Source organism: Lithobates pipiens, unplaced genomic scaffold (assembly GCF_037356315.1).
Source record: "Lithobates pipiens isolate NorthernLeopardFrog02 unplaced genomic scaffold, aLitPip1_a1.2 Scaffold_13, whole genome shotgun sequence".
In the NCBI taxonomy this organism is placed as follows: Eukaryota; Metazoa; Chordata; class Amphibia; order Anura; family Ranidae; genus Lithobates; species Lithobates pipiens.
In genome coordinates, this window is record NW_027507718.1 from 470,116,463 (window position 1) to 470,136,916 (window position 20,454).

General features: G+C 45.7%; 1 protein-coding gene across 1 annotated transcript in view; it reads left to right on the top strand.

Annotated features, from left to right (window-relative positions):
- Positions 1-1,633: 1,633 nt before the first annotated feature.
- The window catches only part of LOC143975899 (piRNA biogenesis protein EXD1-like), a 174,148-nt gene continuing 155,327 nt past the window's right edge, over positions 1,634-20,454 (top strand). Inside the window, exon 1 of the mRNA XM_077478448.1 lies at positions 1,634-1,668. Coding sequence (XP_077334574.1) covers positions 1,634-1,668 — 35 coding nt within the window. The remainder of the gene's footprint in view (positions 1,669-20,454) is intronic.

Sequence of the window (20,454 nt, forward strand, 5' to 3'; positions counted from 1 at the left end):
CCTATGCGGATTTACACTGGCTGAATTTGCCGATAGTAAGTTTAAAGTCCCGGCTCTCTCAGACCCTGTGCTGCTGGTGGAGGAGTGAATTGGCTCACACACTGCCTGCCACCTTTAGCAAGTAAGTGCTGAGGGAATCAGCAGGAGAAGAATGGTGGCAGGCTCAGGTCCTTGCAGCAATCAGAGGCAGCAGTCCATGTCCTCCATCATTCTCCCTGTGACAGGCTTGACAGCCAGCACTGCACACAGAGGGATCCCTGGAAACACACAGAGAAAGTACAGTACATGCAGCGCCAGGACTGGGGGGAGGAAGGGGCACTGTCCTGACTCCTGCTACAGCAGCGCTTTTCACCTCCAACTTTACTTCCCCCTCTCTCTGTATAATGGAAGTCTCTACATATTCTGTAGCTCTTCCCTCATATCTTCACTGCTCACACATACCCTCCATCCTCCAGTGTCAGATCTGACTAGTCCCATCACTGACTGACACCCTTTCCCTCCCACATTACTTTTTATCTCTTTTACCTGTTCAGCAGCTTAGTACATTCTCTGCACTCATGGCCATACTAGGAATTAAATAATAAAAGGAATTCTCTATTTATGGCCACCTTAAATGAGTACAGAGAACATACTGAGCTGCTGAACTGGTAAAAAAGATAAAAAGTAATCTGGGATGGAAAGGGCGTCAGGCAGACAGTCAATATGTGGACCCTTAGAGAGGAATGCCCAGATCTGAGACCCTACTTGTAAAGAAGACCTTAGGGGCTCAATCATGCAGCTGGGAGGGGCAGTACAGGCAGGCGGTTGAGTTGGAGTTTTACCACCCACGTCCACCCCACCTGAAAAGAGATGCAGCCACTTAGTGCTGTTTCATGGCAAAAATGAAATGGCACGTCACCATGAATAGGGTGCACCACAACTACCCTGCAAGTTTGTGCAGTGAACATGGCTGGGGCATTGTGAGGCTGCATTTGACTTGCACAGCGAGGCTGCATTTGACTTGCACAGTAAGGCTGCATATGATGGGCACAGGGAGACTGCATATGATGGGCACAGTTTTATCTAGCAGTAATTATACATAATCACTTGATAAATAGCTACCGTATTTACAGCCCTGCATTACTAACCGTTTAATTTTTCAGTTTGTTTGTGCCCCCACCCCCCCAAAAAAAATAAAAAATTGGAGCACCAGCCACCACTGGTTCTGACCACACACCAGGATTCCCTCCCTTTGTACAGATTTCCACTCCCTGTTTTGGCCATGGGACAGGAAGTGAAGTAAAATCTCCCCAATGGGACACAGATGACAAAGAAATGGGCAGGGGATACAACCCTCCCTTGCTGCATTCAAAATGAAAGTTTTGTCCTTTAGTTGAACTTTCATCTTAGGAAGCCGCTTGGGCCAGTATTGTCACCCCAGCACCTTTCCATTCTGTAATTGACAGGATCACCAGGTTTAGGTAAGCAAAAATAAAGCCAGCTGCTCGCACTACTGTTGGATCAGCACTGTATAATTTTACTTTTGTTGTATTTTATATATTTTCAGATATTGCATCTTGTTAGAAGTGTGGGTGTGTGTATATATATATTTTATGTAGATAAAGCGCTGGAGCAGGCTAAGACATTTGAAATGATGGCACACAGCACAGAACCTGGAACAAGTGCAAGGTAAGTCAATATTTCATGAATTTTAGTTTAGTTTTTGTTTTCAATATTTGAGGCAACAGGGTAATGTGGTCTCCTGATACATGGCCCTACTGGCCCTGTTTTTAAAAAATGTTTATGGCCATATTGCAGTTGGCTTTAGTTTATTATACTTATTCATCTATTAATCTGCCTTAAATGCAGCTGTAGAACTATATACTGTACTGTGCAAAAGTTTTAGGCAGGTGTGAAGAAAATTCTGTAAATTAAGAATGCTTTTAGAAATATAAGTGTTAATGGTTCATTTACTTTCCATTTTCTTAATTGATAAATAAACAGTTTTTGAAGGAACTCTGCAGGTAGGGTGTTCCAAACTTCTTGGAGAACTAAGCACAGATATTCTGTGAATGCATGCTGCCTCAAATACTTCTGTCTCTTCATGTAATCCCAGACAGACTTGATGTTGAGATCAGGGTCTGGGGGCAAACTATCACTTCCAGAACTCATTGTCCTTTTTTTACACTGAAGATAGTTTTCTATGACATTGTCTGTATGTTTGGGGTCATTGTCCTGCTGCAGAATATGAATTTGAGGCACTAAAGAAACCTAAAAATATGCTATTAGGGGGGGATTAAATTATTGTAAATCTGCAGTGTTGCCGTATGTGACAAAACAGATTCACTTTAATGCAAATCTGGGGAGAGAAACAAAAAAATGGTTTCCACAGCAAGTATCTTGAGTGCATGCAGAGCATCATAGGATCTATGAATGACAGGTGGAGTCATCGGAGGGCCAACGTCCCTGATAGCAGAAACTGGTCACTGCAGAAAGTACCTCTCTGTTTAGAGACATAGGTTGTTCAAAAGAATAGCAGACTTGCCGTGTTTGAAATACAAGGTAGCCATTAGTAGGGCTGAAACGATTAATCGATATTATCGATAATTATCGATAATGAAAATCGTTGTCAACGATTTTCATTATCGATTAGTTGGTCCGCACCATTAGGAAAGACCGCGGCTTCGGCCTAGCTCCGGAGCTGGCGGCCATCTTGGTACACCCGGCGGCGGCGAGCGGCGCGCTGACGCGCCCCCAGCGCGGCGTTCAGCCTGTGTCAGCCCAAGTGAAGGAATTCTGGAGGAGTCACGCTGGATGCCTTGCCTGCCCTCATTCAAAACTTTTATGCAGGTACCACTACATTTATTACCTAATCTAACCTAATAACTAACTACTATCTATTAGATAGTAGTTAGTTATTATCTAATCCTATCTATGCCTTTCCACTTGCTTGGCACAGCCACATTGTTGATTTAAATAAAAAGGCACAACACTATCTCCCCCCCCCCCACCCCAATAAAATGCAGCTTATGACAAGCATAAAAACATAGCATATCACTGACGATTTGCGCCAATAGGCATCTTGGGACTCATCACGGCGGTCTGTTTGGAGGAACTTTGATCAGTGGTGAGCTTGGCGCAAATCATCAGTGATATGCTGACTATGTTTTTATGCTTGTAATAAGCTGCATTTTATTGGGGGGGGGGGGAGATAGTGTTATACCTGTTATTTAAATAAACAATGTGGCTGTGGGGGGCGGGGATAGTGTTATTTTTTATTTTTTTTGCTGATCCGAAAATTGATCCGATCCGTGACTCTGATGCGAGGAACGATCCGATCCGTGAGTTTTTTGATCCGTTGCACCCCTAGTCTGTACCTTCCCCCCCTGCCGGTCCGTTAGAATCCTGTGTATCCTCCCGTGTCCTACGCATGCACCACGTCCATGACCACGCAGCTACGCCTGCTTGCATTCTCCACCCAGCTGACGTCCTGCCAGCAATGCGCCTGCGCTGTTTTCGGCTCCTCCTCCCCCCTCTACCCAGCAGCCTTCCGATAGACCCGCCGCAGAGCGCAGGAGCGTTAAGCCCTCGCCGGGCCGCTTTCCAGCGCTGCCGTGATTGGAGGTTGTGCTCTGCACATGCGTGCATCCATCTCCCGGCTTCGGGTGCCCTTCGCTCCATTTGGAGGAGTCGGCCGAGTCACGTGTGGCGGGTCCGGACTGAGACTTCGCCCCACACCACCCCGGCACACCGAGGAGGAGCCGCTGTCACCATGAAGGGGTGAGAAAACCCGAGACACCGGAGGGGGGGAGGGGAGCACTGAGAGGAGGTGGGGCAGTGACACCATGTGAGAGGGGAGGAATGTGTCATCTATACTGGGGGGGACACGTGTGTGTGTGTGTGCGCGTGTGCGTATATATATATTTCTCCCCTTTTTCCGTTTTTTTTTATCCGATTAATCGAAAAAATAATCGGCCGATTAATCGATTATGAAAATAATAGTTAGTTGCAGCCCTAGCCATTAGCTTATAATTTTTTTTTTTTTTTTATGTTAACGCCTTCACACAAATTATGTGGCCCCACTGGACTGAGCTTTTTGCCATGGGGCCGCATATTTGCGTACCTCCCTTTTGTGCTTCGAGAGCACGGCATGCTTCACTCCCAGCACAGAGACTGGCCTCTAACCATGAGTCCCGGGCCCGTACTAACAACCCGGACCCAGAACTCCTGATTCCGAATCACCTGATTGCTGTGATAGCCTAGTCAAGGAAATATGTAAAAACACAGTGTAGCGCTGTAAACCGTCATAAAAGAAACCTATTATATAGTGCCAGGGGCAGCCCGTGCATTGTGGGCGCACGGACGCTGCCCCCCCAATCCCTACGGCTGCCTCCCTATCCATGCGACCGGCCCCTTGCAGGACGTCAGACGCATGGACTCCTATGGTAGCGTGAAAGGGGATGTGTGTTTTTTTTGCGCCTGATTAGAGCCTGAGGCTCTAATAGGCTTCAAAAAAAGGGTGAGCTCGGGGAGCAGAGTGCACCCTGATCCCACCCTGTTGTGTGATTTTCGCTATTTTTACACCACAGTGCCTCCCTGCCAATCAGGAGGCAGGTCAGTGAGGCCTGTTTCCCAATTGGCCAAATTGGATTGGATGCCCGGTGCTTTGGCGGAAGAGACACACAGGGGAGGAAGCTAGAGGATCAGACTCCTCTGCTGTTGACACAGGAGCGGACTCTGTAGTGTGTGCACTGATGTGTTTGTCAGGGTGATATAAGGATCGGTACCTGGAGTGTGCACTGTGTGACCCCCCCATGTGATGTGAGATGGGGAGCGGCGCACTGATGAGGCGGATGAGCGCAAAGCTGGCAGTGCAGAGCCCAGCACGGAGCGCGGTGTAGCCGGAGCCTCGATGTGAGTGCAGGGATCGGAGTGCTGCTCATCCAGCCGGGGAATGGAGGCTTCCCTAGAGGAAGGGGGTATTACACGTGGAAGAATAAGAACAGTGTGCAGCAACCATTCTCACTGCAAGGCAATGACATATTCATTCATTCAGAGTGGCTGGGGTAATTGGAGCACCCACTGATAGGACTCTGGGCTGCTTGGGTGTAATGGGCTAATACTGACACCATTTTACTCTTCAGGTTTGGGAGACCCCCTGATCATACTGGATGGCATGGCAACATTGTGCTGGGAGGACAGGAGATGACAGCGGGAGGGATAGACAAGCTTCTTTCACTGTACACTGATCTGTGCTTGATCAGAACACTGACAGGCATATCTATCATCTTCTGATCATTAAATATCTCCTTCCTCGCTCCATCCTTCCACCCACCTATCGATCCATCCTCCCAACCATCCATTCATAAATCCATACACCCACCTACTAGAGATGCACAATTAATCGTCAAGAATCGTTATCGCGATCTTGACTAAAGTGTTTCACAATTCTTTCTATGCAAAGTTTCACAATTCTTTTTATGCAAAGAATTCTCTCTGCTTTCCACTCTTCATCTGCTCTTCTGAAGCCACAGCCTTCAAAAGAAAGGTAGAGAAAAACTGGGCAGTCTGCCAAGAATTAAAAATTTTTTTATCAGTTGAACTTATGTATAAACATTGTAACAATTTGTCAATGGAATAGACTTTGTGTGTAACTGAAAAAAGTTTAAGTTGAACCACTTAAACACTAAACCTTTTTCTATTTTTTGCTAGAAAATTACTTAGAATCCCTATATATATATATATATTTTTTTTTTTTAGCAGACACCCTAGAGAATAAAATGGTGGTTGTTGTAATATTTTATGTCACACTGTATTTGCTCAGCGGTCTTTCAAATGCAATTTTTTTTGGAAAAAATTACTTTTAATGAATTTTAAAAAAAAATCTAACCAGAAAAGTTAGCCCTTTTTTTTTTTTTTTCTGTATAATGTGAAACAATTCTGACACAATTGTGATTCTCACTTTGGCCAGAATCGTGCAGGTCTACCACCTACTCGCCTACCTGTCCATCCATCCCTGCACAACCCTTCCTGCTGGTTATGTATATCCTGGCTATCCCTCCTCTTTCCTATATAAAAACAAGTTTATTTCTTGGTATTGTCCTAAAGCTGACCATACTGTCAGGGAACTCACTGTGTGAATGTCCGTCCCTGTATAGCAGCAGCTTATTTTCGTTCCAAGGGCCATGAGCGGTGTCCCCGTCAGAGGCGAACGAGTTCTGGAATGGACGCACGCACACTCCAATACGAACACGTGGACACACAATCGTGCGCCAAACCGAACTTGTGTACGCACTCACGCACGACCACGTCCACCAATCCTGGCACATGTCACCATATATAAACAGGGTCCTGACCTGATACCAGTGCTGGATCGTCTTCAGCTCGTTCCTGAGATACCTGACCGCTGTTGTACCTGTTACCATGTTCCTGATTACCCGGCTTGCTTGACTACTCTTCTGGATCATCCCTGCTTACTACTTCCTGGATTCATTATACTGACCTCACCTTGGACTATGTACTTCGGCTTGGTTCCTGACTTTGTACCTCACTGCCAGCACGTTGCCAGACCTCTGCCTGTCCTTGAGTACGAACCTGCCTTCCGTTCCTGTACCTCTTTGCCAGCCAGTTGCCAACCTTGCCTGTTCCTGACGTGCAGTGTTTCCACATACCTGCTTGGCTTCCGCAGAACACCATCCGGTGACCAGTCTACGCTTCTTCCTCTGTGAGGGTTCCATGTCTTCAAGCCTCTATCTTATACCTGCAGGCACCTGCACGCTTCCGCTGCCTCAGCACTCCCTGTCTTCACTTCTAGGGGTGTTGAGACCGGAACCGTGCAAGAGGCCACCCCCAGCATTCGGACTCCGCTGTAAGGTACGTGACAGTACGATCCAGCTAGAATGGAGTCCGACAGGGGGGCCTCACCTCTGGAAGCTTTGTGCCAATAGATCTCTGCCCTTACCTAAGCAGTCCAGGGCTTACAAGATGGCTATCACCAACTTAAACAAAGAGTGGAGTCATTGACACCAAGCACCGCGGCTTCTCAAGGGGCCACAGCATTCCGGCCCTCCGGTCTGGCAACCTCAGCATCTGCACCTGCAGTAGTGGTGCCACCCCCAGAGCCTCGAGTTCCTACTCCAGAGAGGTTTTCAGTTCAGGAGACCAAAGTAAATTCCGTGCCATCAGGAATGCTTGCCAGCTATACTTCCTGCTACAGCCCTGTACCTTCTCTTTGGAAAGCACAAAGGTGGGATTCATCGCCTCATTACTCCAGGGGGAACCCCAAACCTGCTTATTGGAACAGGCCAGCCCTCTGTTAGACACTATGGACTCTTTCTTGAACGAAATGGCCAAATTGTATGATGATTATAAGAGTGTCACAAATGCAGAGGCCAGTCTCCATGCTCTCCAGCAGGGCCACAGGCCCGTGGAGGACTACATAACAGACTTCAGGCGGTGGAGTTCCGATACTCAGTGGAATGACGCCGCCCTCCACTACCAGTTCCGCATTGGACTCTCTGAGGCTCTGAAAGATGAGTTGGCTCATGTCGGAATTCCCAGTTCTTTGGAGGACCTGATCCAAGTGTCGATCCAAATAGATCATCGTCTAAGGGAACGGAGATCAGAAAGAATCAGTCAAATTTGTCCCACATGGATGTTGCCTCATTACTCATGAGACCCCTTATCCGCCAACATACTACCCGACCATCAGGAACTACTCTGCCTGAACGTTATCGCCTCGCCACTATTTCCAATCATTCTTTGAATGCCATGGCTACAAGCCCATAACGCTCAAATAAATTGAGTGACTGGTGAGGTGATTTTTCAGTCTGTTTACTGCCTCAAGGCCTCCCACCATTTGGTCCCAGTCATTGCCTGCCTAAGACCTATATCTGAGACTCAAAAACTGGTTCAATCTGCATATCACAGTTTCTTAGATGTTTTTGACAAACAAAAGGCCGACACTCTTCCCCCTCATCGGGTTTATGATTGTCCAATTGAACTATTGCCAGGAGTTGAGATTCCTTTTGGAAGGATTTTTCCTTTGTCAGAACCTGAACTCCTGGTCCTTAAGGAATATATTGACGAAAATCTCAAGAAGGGATTCAGCCGACACTCTTCTTCTCCAGCTGGTGCCGGGATATTCTTCGTCTAGAAAAAGGATCATTCTCTCCGCCCATGTGTGTGTAAAAACCGCTATCCTCTCCCATTGATCCCGGAACTATTCCAGAGACTTCGTTCGGCAAAGATATTCACGAAGCTGGATTTACGGGGTGCCTATAATTTAATCAGAATCCGTAAGGGGGATGAGTGGAAAACAGCTTTCCGGACATGCTTCGGCCACTTCGAGTACCTAGTTATGCCATTCGGACTCCGCAATGCACAAGCTACCTTCAATCATTTCGTCAATGATATTTTCAGGGATTTTTCGGATTTATTCGTGATCGTCTATTTGGACCATATTTTGATATTTTCGACCTCTCTAGAAGCACATCGTGACCATGTGAAACAAGTTCTTCTCAGACTAAGACAAAATGGACTCTATGCTAAAGCCTAGAAATGTGAGTTCGAGCGCCAGACCATTTACTTTCTCGGCCTAGTGATATCGATTGAGGGTGTGGCAATGGATCCTCAGAAGGTTTCAGCCATTTTGTCCTGGCCACCCCCAACTGACAAGAAAGGGGTACAGTGTTTTGTTGGATTCTCCAATTTTTATAGCAAATTTATCAAGAATTTCTCCAGTATTATAGCGTTTATCACACAACTCACAAGGAAACAAAGTCGTTTTCAATGGACTGCTGCAGCTCAAGCTGCGTTTGATAAACTAAAAGGACTGTTTACATCCGCTCCAATACTAAAATACCCTGATCCTGCCTTGCCTTATACCCTGAAAGTGGATGCATCAGAAAATGCTGTAGGAGCCATCCTGTCCCAACGCCAAGGACCTAAGTCCTTAATACACCCTGTAGCCTTTTTTTCCAAATTAGGTGTATCAGAAAGGAACTATGACATGGGGGATCGAGAACTTCTGGCAATAAAATCAGCCTTAGAAGAATGGCGGTACCTCCTGGGCATCACACCCAATACTGATCTTTACAGATCATAAGAACTTAGAGTATCTCAGGACAGCCAAATGCCTCAGACCCCGACAGGCAAGGTGGGCTCTTCTTTTCCCATTTTAATTTTCATATCACTTACCGACCAGGGTCCAAAAACAGCAAACCTGATGCGTTATCCCGCATGTTCACAGAGGCTGAAGTTTCATCTCCACTGGACATTATCCTGCAAGCTGGGAATTTCTTACTAACCCAGTCTAGTTTCATATCACAGATTCGTCAGGCCTCCCGGGGAACATCATTACCTTCAGGTACAAACCTCCAAGAGAAGGATGGGCTCTTCCGGCAGGGAAATAAACTTTAGTCCCTCAGAATCTCTGCACTTCCGTTCTACAGGTCTGTCATGACTATCCCATGGCAGGTCACTTTGGGGGTCACAAGACTATGAATCTAGTTCAAAGACAATTCTGGTGGCCAAATCTTGCAAAGGATTGTAGGGATTACGTTAATTCTTGTCCGACCTGCCTCAGGAACAAGAATAGCAAGAATAAAGCATGGGGACTATTGAGACCACTACCTATTCCTGAAAGACCATGGGATAAAATCGCAATGGACTTTATTGTTGAACTTCCTCCCTCTGAAGGGTTCTCTTCTATCGTTGTAATGGTTGATCGTTTTTCTAAAATGGCACACTTTATTCTCATGAAAGGAACTCCATCTGCAACTGAACCAGCCAAGATATTTATTAAAGAAGTCGTTAGGCTCTTCTCTGCGGCTTTTGCCCACCTTCGGCTCTTCCCGGCGCCTTTCGGCCGTTCTCGGCAGCTTTTGCCCGCCTTCGGCCATTCTCGGCGGCCGAAAGCTGCATAGAAAGGCCAAAGGTGGGCGAAAGCTGCCGAGAAGAGCCGAAGCTCTGTATCTCGGCGGCGGCATTAAAAAAAAAAAAAAAGAGGCAAATAAAACTGACAAGGCTGCAGTGGTGGACAAGGCTGCAGTGGTGGACAAGGCTGCAGTGGTGGACAAGGCTGCAGTGGTGGACAAGGCTGCAGTGGTGGACAAGGCTGCAGTGGTGGACAAAGCTGCAGGGGTGGACAAGGCTGCATGACAAAGCTGCAGTGGTGGACAAGGCTGCATGACAAGGCTGCAATGGTGGACAAGGCTGCATGACAAGGGCTGCAGTGGTGGACAAGGCTGCATGACAAGGCTGCAAATGACACTGACGAGGCTGCAATGGTGGAAAAGGCTGCATATGACACTGACAAGGCTGCAATGATGGACAAGGCTGCATGACAAGGCTGCAGTGGTGGACAAGGCTGCATGACAAGGCTGAAGTGGTGGACAAGGCTGCATGACAAGGCTGCAATGGTGGACAAGGCTGCAGTGGTGGACAAGGCTGCATGACAAAGCTGCAAATGACACTGACAAGGCTGCAATGGTGGACAAGGCTGCATATGACACTGACAAGGCTGCAATGATGGACAAGGCTGCAATGATGGACAAGGCTGCATGACAAGGCTGCAATGATGGACAAGGCTGCAGATGTACAATGATAAGGCTGCATTGATGGGCAAATTTTTTTTTCCCATTAAACTTCCCTCCTAAAAGTTTTTTCCCTTAAAATTCCCTCCTAAACTTGGGGTATTCACCGATTAAATACGGTAATTTTTCCTCAGCCTATCATCCCCAGACCAACGGGCAGACGGAACGTACTAACCAAACGTTGGAGCAGTACTTGCGTTGTTTCACTTCTTTTTCCCAGGAGGATTGGGCCTCATTATTGCCTCTGGCAGAATTTGCATTCAACAATTCTACTCACTGTGCCACAAATCAGTCACCGTTCTTCTCTAATTAGGGTTTTCATCCCTCTTTTCTGCCAACATTTATACTGGATTCTTCCAAATGATGATTTATTGCCAAAACGTCCAAGTCTAGAAAACGGATTGAGGTAAGGCTAACCTCATAACTCAAAGTGATACCCCTGCTGTTATCACTGAGCGTAGTCATAAAGGCATCCAAAGATTCCATATTCCATATCTCCCTTCCAGAGGAGGAGGATGTCATTTATATACCTGTCCCACAGAGCTAAATTGGGTCTATTGAGGGAATAGACATCCTCCTCCCATTGGGCTAGGAATAAGTTCGCCAGACTGGGTGCGAACCTAGCCCCCATAACCACACCCCTTTTTTGTAAATAAAATTGATCTTTAACCACTTGAGACCCGCGCTATAGCCGAATGACGGCTACAGCGCGGACCTCCTTTGCCGGGACTACGTCTATTGATGTCGTCCCGTGCACGAGCGGCCTGCGCGCCCCCTGAGGGGCACGCGCGGCGCGCTCTGTGATTGGAGAGTCTATGAGACTCGCCTGATCACTGATCCGAGCAAGGGGTCAATCCCGACCCCTTATCACATGATCAACTGTCAGCCAATTACTATTATTCCTCCCCGCGCTAACAGCGCGAGGAGAAAAAAAAGGAGCCGATCACCGGCGGCCGTGATCGGGACATCAGTCCCGATCACGGCCAACCCTGCCAGTGCCCACCTGCCCCCTGCCAGTGCCACCTCATTAAATAAGTGCCCCCCGTCAGTGCCACCCAGCAGTGCCCACAGTGCCACCCAGCAGTGCCCACAGTGCCACCCAGCAGTGACCACAATCTGCCTCAACAAAGGTGCTGCACCCCAGTGCAACATATCCGTGCCCATCAGTGTCATCTACCAGTGCCCAGCAGTGCCGCCCATCAGTGCCACCTATCAGAGCCACCTATCAGAGCCACCTATCAGTGCCCATCAGTCCCATCTATCAGTGGTACCTATCAGTGCCATCTTATCTGTGCCCATCTTTGCCCATCAGTACTGCCTTATCTGTGCCCATCGGTGCCGCCTTATCTGTGCCTATTAGTGCCCACCAATGCAGCCTATCAGTTCCGCCTCATCAGCGCACTTCAATGAAGGAGAAAAATTACCTGTTTGTAAAATTTTATAACAAACTATTAAACATGATTTTTTTTTTTTGCATCTTTTTTTGTTTGTTTAGCAAAAAATAAAACTCCCAGCTATAATTAAATACCACCAAAATAAAGCTCTATTTGTGGGAAAAAAATGATAAAAATTTAATTTGGGTACAGTGTTGTATGCCAGCGCAATTGTCATTCAAAGTGCATCAGCGCTGAAAGCTGAAAATTGGTCTGGGCAGGAGGGGGGTTTAAGTGCCCAGTAAGCAAGTGGTTAAATCAAAACTAGTTGTGCTGGGTTGCAAACTTCAGCAGTTCCATAATGAAAGTCTGTTGAATCATAGGAAGAGTTGAGTTCTTGGATAGATAATTTTCAACTGCTGTAAAACCCAAGTCATGGGTAACAGAGCTTCCATTGTTTGTTTTGTTTTTTGTTTTGTTTTTTTTATTATTTATTTATTTTTTAAAAAAATTTGTTTGCAGAGAAAGCAGTACATGGTTCAAAAAGTACGGGGATACAATAGTTCAAAACATCAATAACAGTTGTGAATAAGTCCACATAGAAACAAAAGTAACTGGTCTCAAATGTAACTTGGGCAAGAGGGTATATTGTTGCATGAAATCTATTAGTATAAACTCTTGCAAATAGTATTGGCCATAAACCAGTAGAGGAAAGTAAAATGAGAGATAATAATAAAAAAAGGAAAAATCAATAAAGAGTCTTGGTGAGGGTGTCTAAAGATATGGTTGTTCAATGGGGTCATTGTGTGAGTCGTCAGCATTAGATGGGGCACAATGACGCTGACAATTGACAGTAGGGGACAGTCAGCGATCCAACCTTCTATAGGTAGAAAGAAATGGCGGCCTAGGCTGTGGTGGTTGTTCCACCCTGTATCTAATTGTAAATATTGGTAAGAATACTGGAACACCAGCCAGGGTGACCATAACTTGTTAAATTTTTCAGAGGATTCCCTAGCAATGGCCAACATTTCCTCCATATGATGGCTGTCTAATATGGAATGAAACCATTCAGACATGGAAGGGGCACATTTCGATTTCCCGTGCCTGGGAATCAGAATTTTCACTGCATTTAGCAGATGTCTGGTTAGAGACCTTTTGTACCGTCTCATGGAGCAGTCTGATGTGTAAGATGCAACACGCCGGAGTGAGAGGGATTTTGGTTTCCGTGATAATTGATTCATTAGCTTGCATACTTTGTTCCAGAAGGTCACCAGTTGAGGACAGTCCCACCATATGTGTAGGATCATGCCCTGTGCTTGCTCACACCTCCAGCGTGAGTTTGAGGCCAGTGGATACCACTTTTTAATTTTATCCGGTATGGCGTACCAGTGTGTTAAGCTTTTATAAAACATTTCCTGTAGTCTTGTACCAATTGAGCATTTGTGAGCAAAGCTTGAGGCTTGCCGCCATTGTCTATCACTAAATTTTGTTTGAAGTGTTTTATCCCACTGTGCTCGGGCCCCATGGATTTTCCCACCTCTAGCCCCCTGAAGCCAGGAATACATGAGTGAGGTAGATTGGGTTAGCTGAGTTCCAGAGAGGCAGGTGTGCTCAAAGGGGGTCGTAGGCCGAAAAACTGAAGTTTAACTGGGGAAGTATATACATAGTTGTGCAGTTGGCGGTAGTTCCAGAAGGAAAAAGGGATGTTGAGGACCCAAGTCCAGTTTTAGGACGTCAAAAGAAAAGAGTAACAATAACTGTTAGAGCAGAATACAGTGTAATACAAGATAAGATCAATTGGTAATAATAAATAATAGTGGTAAAATCACTGATACCGGATATGTTTTGGAAGGGGGGTCATGAGTTCATAAAAATGATGGCAGTAGTCCAAGAATAAAAGTAGTAATAATGAGATAGTGGCGGCTGCTGTCCTCTGAGAGCTAGCTCTGCATGCAGAAACATAAGGGGAGAAAACAAATGGAAGCGCCACCTAAGTGCAGTATTAAGGTTGGTTTTTAATGGCACAGTAAACATGAACACTCACAAGAAGTAGATGGTGTACACTGTGTGTTTAAATCCTGGAGTCTCCTTGGGTCCTTAGATGTTTCCTGGTGTGTTGGTCTTGCAATCGCACATCCTCAGCGCGTCCTGTGGCCACAGGAGAGGAGCCGGGACCAGCGTGAGGCGCACAAACGTGACGTCACAGGTTACAGGAACACATCTGGGGAGCTTGATCACAGGAACGATGTTGGCAGGCTACGCGCTCATAGCTTCAGCCACTTCCATTGGCTATGGTCTTGGATCATGGTAGTGATGGGCTGAAATAGATCACCATTAGAAGCCAACAGTCAAATACACCCTTCACCAGAGGCCACTCAACCAGATGACATGGATCCCTCCCATGCTTGCCCACCTGTTTAACTTTATTCTAATTTTCTAGAAATTTCTGTGGTGGTCATGTGACTCGAAGAACCAAGCATGACATTAGCAGAAGGTGCCCAAAGGGTGGTGCTCAAGAGCTGAAATTCCTTGTAGTACGTCACTATGTTAGTTTTTGTTGGCTGACAATTGTGTACCGTTTGTATGCAAGACAAGTTCTTGGCACACTCCCCTTCGGACAGAAGTCTGATGCTTTATCTGCCGAAAATCCGATCGTGTGTAAGATTTGTATTTTCGGGAGATAAAGCATCAGACTTTTGTGGCACCTTCTGCTAATGTCGTGTAGGAGCTGAAGCTCCCAGCGCGTAGCCTGCCAACATCTCTTCATTCCTGTGATCAAGCTCCCTGGATGTGTTCCTGTGACCTGGGACATCACGTCCATGTGCCTCACGCTGGTCCTGGCTCCTCTCTTGTGGCCACAAGACCAACGCACCAGGAAACATCTAAGAACCCGAGGAGACTCCAGGATTTAAACACACAGATGAGCCTGTACCCCATCTACTCCTTGTGAATGTTCATGTTTACTGTGCCATTAAAAACCAACCTTAATACTGCACTTAGGTGGCGCTTCCATTTGCTCTCTCCCCTTGTGTTAGGGAGTCAAAAGGTTTCAACATATTGGCATTGACACAGTGCGTCATTAAAAGGGGACACATGTTGGTTGGTGAGTGAGACTAGATGAATATCTACCCCGGTGGGAAGTCTGGATTTTGGATAATTGGTGTAAGCTGTCCTGGGGAAGAGGATAGTTTATAGTGAATCGTCGCTGCATAAAACCCCCTGTCACTCCCAATAGTGAGTGCTGTTGTAGACTGTGGTCATTTCTTCCATGGGATTCAAGGGAGGAATCTTGGGTACAGTGTCAATGAAGTCTCCTCCAAGGTGACCCAGTCTTTCTGCTTCCTATGGCAATTCCAATCTAGGATTCTAGCTAAATGTACCCCAAAGTGGTAAAGTTTAAAATCTGGGAGACCGCTACCCCCCATTCTTTCGGGTTGGTAAAAGTGTCAAGTTTTATGCATGGTTTTTGCCCCATCCAAATAAAGGTGCGCATGATGGCATTAAGATGTTTGGAAAACTGAAAAAGGAGTGTTATAGGCAAAGTATGAAAGTGGTATTGAATTCTAGACAATAGTACAGTTTTTGAGTATGGCAGCTCTGCCAAACCATGAAAAGGGCCTAGTTGTCCAATCCTTCAGGTCTTTTTGTATATTTTTTAACAAGGGAGGGAAGTTAGCTTTTATAAGTATCCAAAAGATTGCCCATGAGTCTGATTCCTAGGTAGGTGATGGCCAAAGTTTCCCATTTGAATGAGCATGATGTGCATGCTCTAGCTAGTGGGTCAGGGAGTAGGTTGGATTAAGGGCTTCTGATTTGGCATAATTTATTTTCATATTGGATATGTATATTCAAAGCCGGAAGTCTTTAGTGAGGTTTGGGATTGAGATATGTGGCTGAGCGAGAAATAGGAGACCATCCGCTTAAGCTGCTATTTTGTAAGCATTATGACCTATCTGAAATCCTCTTATGTCTGGGTTTGTGTTGGTCAGGCGGATAAAGGGCTCTAGTGACAATATAAACAAGAGGGGGGGGGGATGAGGGGCAACTCTGCCTCATGCCATTATTGATATGAAATGCCTCAGAGTGGGTACCATTTATTTTAAGTCGGGCCTGTGGCTTATGGTATAAAGCTGCTATCCACAATATCATGTGAAATCCCACGTGTCTACACGTGGTGAACAGGTAGTCCCAGGCCACACGATCAAAGGCCTTCTCTTATGCACCTTCCAAATCGTCAGGGGAGACATTCCATATTTCTCATTAAGCTGAAAGTATGTTTAAAGGGCTACGGCTATCTGTTGGGAAGTAACGGGGTCTGTCAGTAAGGTAAGGTTTAACCGCCAACTGCATGTTCCGTGAGGTTTATCTGTCTGTGTCAAAGAAATCGACATTGGACAATGGTCTGAAAGTTTGTATGCCTACGTGAGCAGTGCATAATAAAGGTAGGTCACGTTGCGTGATGAACACATAGTCAATGCATGAGTGTTTCTTATGCAATGGAGTGTAATAAGTAAAATCTCTACATGCTGGGTGTACAAGGCGCAATGTATCCACAAGGGACAGTGACTTTAATAAGGTTTTAATTTTCTGTAGGATGGGGTATGAGATAATAGATTTGCCATTGCATGTGTCCTGCACTGGAAGTAGAGGAATATTAAAATTGCCTCCCAAAATTATACAGCCAGTGGCAAACCTCTTTATTTCATTATCCACAAGGTGCTGACAGAATGCAGGATGCCCTGAATTAGGGAAATATGCATTTGCCAGGGTTATTGGCCTGCTCTGTCACGTTCCCTTTAGGAACAAGAATTTTCCTTGGGGATCTGCGTATTGCTGGGATGTTTTAAAGTTTGCGTGTTTATGCAGCAAAATGGAAACTCCCTTGGATTTGTGGTTTGGCGCATTGTACGCCTCTTGCAAATGTCTATCAAAAAGTTTTTGTATGGAGCAGAGTTAGAAAGTGTGTCTCTTGTAAGAAAACAAAGGTTGGTTTATCTTTTTTTCAGTTCCCTCAGAATGGATATTCTTCTCTCTGGGATACTAATGCCGCGTACACACGAGCGGATTGTATGGCGTACTTAGTCCGTCATACAATCCGACGGACAATCCGTCGTAGTTTCCACTGAACGAACTTGACCACACACGGATACACAAACAGTCCGTCGAAAGCTTGCGTGATGACGTGTACAGCACGTACGACGGGACTAGAAATAGGAAGTCCAAGACACAGCAAAGCACCCTTCCGCAGTGTAAATCCTTTCTGGGCATGCGCCATTCTTAGTCCGTCGAACTAGCATACTGACGACTGTATTGTCCGCTGAAACCAAAGTACGATGGACATAATTTCGAAAAAAACAAAATTCTTAGTACTCCGGACTGCACGCTGAAAAAGTCAGCTGAAGCCCACACACGAGCGGATTGACCGCTGAAATGTGTTTAGATGGACTAAGTACGCCATACAATCCGCTCGTGTGTACGCGGCATAAGGCCCCTCAGGTTGTGTGAAATCGGGGTAGGGCACCTCCCCAGTGAAGAGTATGCCATTCTGGTTGGTTTAGGCTTGAGCAGGTGCAGAAAAACATCCACTCACCAAGACAAAAAAAAGGGGGGGCCCTCGTTAAACAGGGAAATTATGTACAGGTATGGCAAAAAGCACTTGTCTACTAATTGTAGAGGGGCTCTTCAAGTTGTCTACAACAGTGAGTACCAAAAAAATAAAGATAATGCAAATAAGACACTATATGTAGAGCAGTGGAGGGTACATGGGAGGAACAAGTGGGATATTAGAAAGCTGAATAATCTGTCTAGCTAGAAAGGCAACGACAGCTCCCTCCCGCAGCCTAATGTAATGTAGTAAATGCAAACAAAGGTAACACTGACTATATAGGTACAATAGCATAGTTAAATCCAGGAAAATGGCAGAACATACGACCATTGAAAGGTTCATATATAAGGTGCATCTAGCATAACACATCTAACAAATCGAATATAGGCATCATGTATGTTCCTTAAATGTAATATCAAGATCACAGGGACAGCAATAAGATATCAGAGGTTATATATGTTTAGGAACTCTGTTGAGGTACCATTTAGCCCCTGTATGGAGTGATAAGGACAACAGAGAAGTGGGACCCAGGGACGCTGTGATCCCAGATTAGGGCAACCAGATAGATTGAAGTGGCAGTTAAATAATAAAACAGAGAGCAACGTTCAAGTGCCCGCCTAAATGGTAACCAAACAAAATAACAACCTCAATGAGATTGAGAAAATCAGCAGGAGCATATAGGTGTGAAGTAGCCATAGTTGTATCCTATGGCGTTCACATCGGTAGGAAATTCCAGTGTAAAAAGACAAACCAGTAAGTACTTCAGGTGCAGTCCTTGGTTCTTGTGCTTCTGGTAGCTTGAGATGATCTTGAGGGGTCTGTACCCTACCGCTTTTGGTATTTCCCCTTCTTAGAAACATGTTTGGTCGGAGTGGAGTACGGTGTAGCCGGTGGAGCCTATGAGGCAATGGAGGGAACCGGAAATTTACAATACCAATTCGGGAGATCCATATGTGGTATTTGGAGGGCTTCACGGAACAATGGTAATTCATCTGAGGTCTTGAGGGTGTGCTGGACCCAACCCAGGGCAAATATGAACTTCCATCTGTATGTGAGGCTATGTTCCGCCAGGGATTCCAGTAGAGGACCCAAGGCCCTGCGGTTGTCCAGGGTGATTGGTGATGGGTCTGGAAATGTAGGGCTTGCAACTTGCAAATGGCCCCATTCTGCCCCTCCTAACGGGCGCTGTCAGTTTTGTCAGGGTTGTCCTTCTACCATGTTTATTGTGAACTATCTTTGCATTATTTCAATACAAGTTCTTTCATTGCACTTGGGTGTGTGTGTGTGTGTGTGTGTGTGTGTGTGTGTGTGTGTGTGTGTGTGTGTGTGTGTGTGTGTGTGTGTGTGTGTGTTATTGCCGGCGCACCAATCTGCACCCCATTTACAGCATACATCTTGCACTTAACTCCCTGTCTGTCATCAGATTTTAAATACTTATTTTCTCTGGAGTTCTTCTTTAAAGTGAACCTGTGCTTTGCCCATACAAGGATAAGTAACGGGTTCACATAACTGTCTCCATCCAGTGTCGGATTTCATTGTCAGAACTTGCCTACTCTCTCCTGCACCCATAAATGTCTAGTGTCCGATCCTTGGCCTATAGCCAGCTGTGGAAAAGGGGGTTGCAAGCTTCAACAGCAGAATAAGGCGCTGGAGCTTTGACCGATTTAAAATGGTCCAGCTTTTAGGCAGAGCTGGGGTACTGAATGTTGCTTCAGGCATGTCTAGACAAAATAACTTTAGGTCTGGCGCAGGCATTGGTAAGTTAACTAAAATGCTGATTTCTGCACTTTCCCCCCCCCCAACTGCTGGATCATTACAAAGTCGATAGAAGGTGTCACATTCCCCAAGGAATTCTCTGTAATATGAATTACAAAGTGATTATAGAGTGCAGCTGCAGGTTTGTCTTTTAAAGCAGTAGTAAACTCGGCTAAATTTTCATTTTAGGGCCCCCCAGGTTGGTTTATGCCACAATATGCTGTATGCAGAGCATATTAGTACATTATGACAGATGTACCTGTCAAAGGTGTCCTCCAGCACTGCAGTGGGATAGATCCAGCTGTCCCCCAGTGCTTCCATTTTTTGTTTGATAGGCCAGGCCGCACAGACGTCACTCCCGTGCATGCACAAGGGAGTCACATTACAGCAGCACAGATCGGGCCATAAATGTTAGCTGAGCTGCTCATGTGCGGCTTAGTGTACATAATGGCTGACAGGCAGGAGGATGCATTTATGACAGGAAAGACAATAGGGTCTCTTCTGTCATAAATACCTTGCCTGTCAGCACAATTTAAAAAAAACGCCTTTACTTCCACTTGAAAGCCGATCTACTGACAAATATAAACCAACCACCCATCCTTCTCTCAATGTCATCCCACACCTACCTATTCACAAATAGTTTTTAACAAAAAACTTCTTTTAAAACCTCCCTTTCATGCCCCCATCGTCCTGTGTCCTTCATTTTGCACCTCTATCAAGAATGGAGACCGGTTATCAAGCATTACAGTCTATACCTGCTGGAGACTGGTCATCTCATTGTGGTGATATTTGAATGCTGGCCAATAGGATTCATGTTATTCAGGCAGTGACATAGGCCCTGTGTAAGAACCCTTCCACTCTGCAATAAGAGACTTGTAAGTATGTCACATGACCACAGATCTAACTATTTTGGATTTTTTTTTTTTTTACTGCATTAGCTAGGGGGGTATTGTTTGTGGCCGGAGTAGAGCTCCTATGCTGGCCATACATGATTAGATTTCCTTTGTTCAGTGTGGATGGAAAAATCTCCCCTCCTGTACTATTGTATTCTGCCAGCTCCATCTGTCAGAATACCTGGGTAGTGCCTTTACTGTTTACTGCAGGCACTATTTGGCTGACCATTATTGGTCCAGCTTCTTTGATAAGT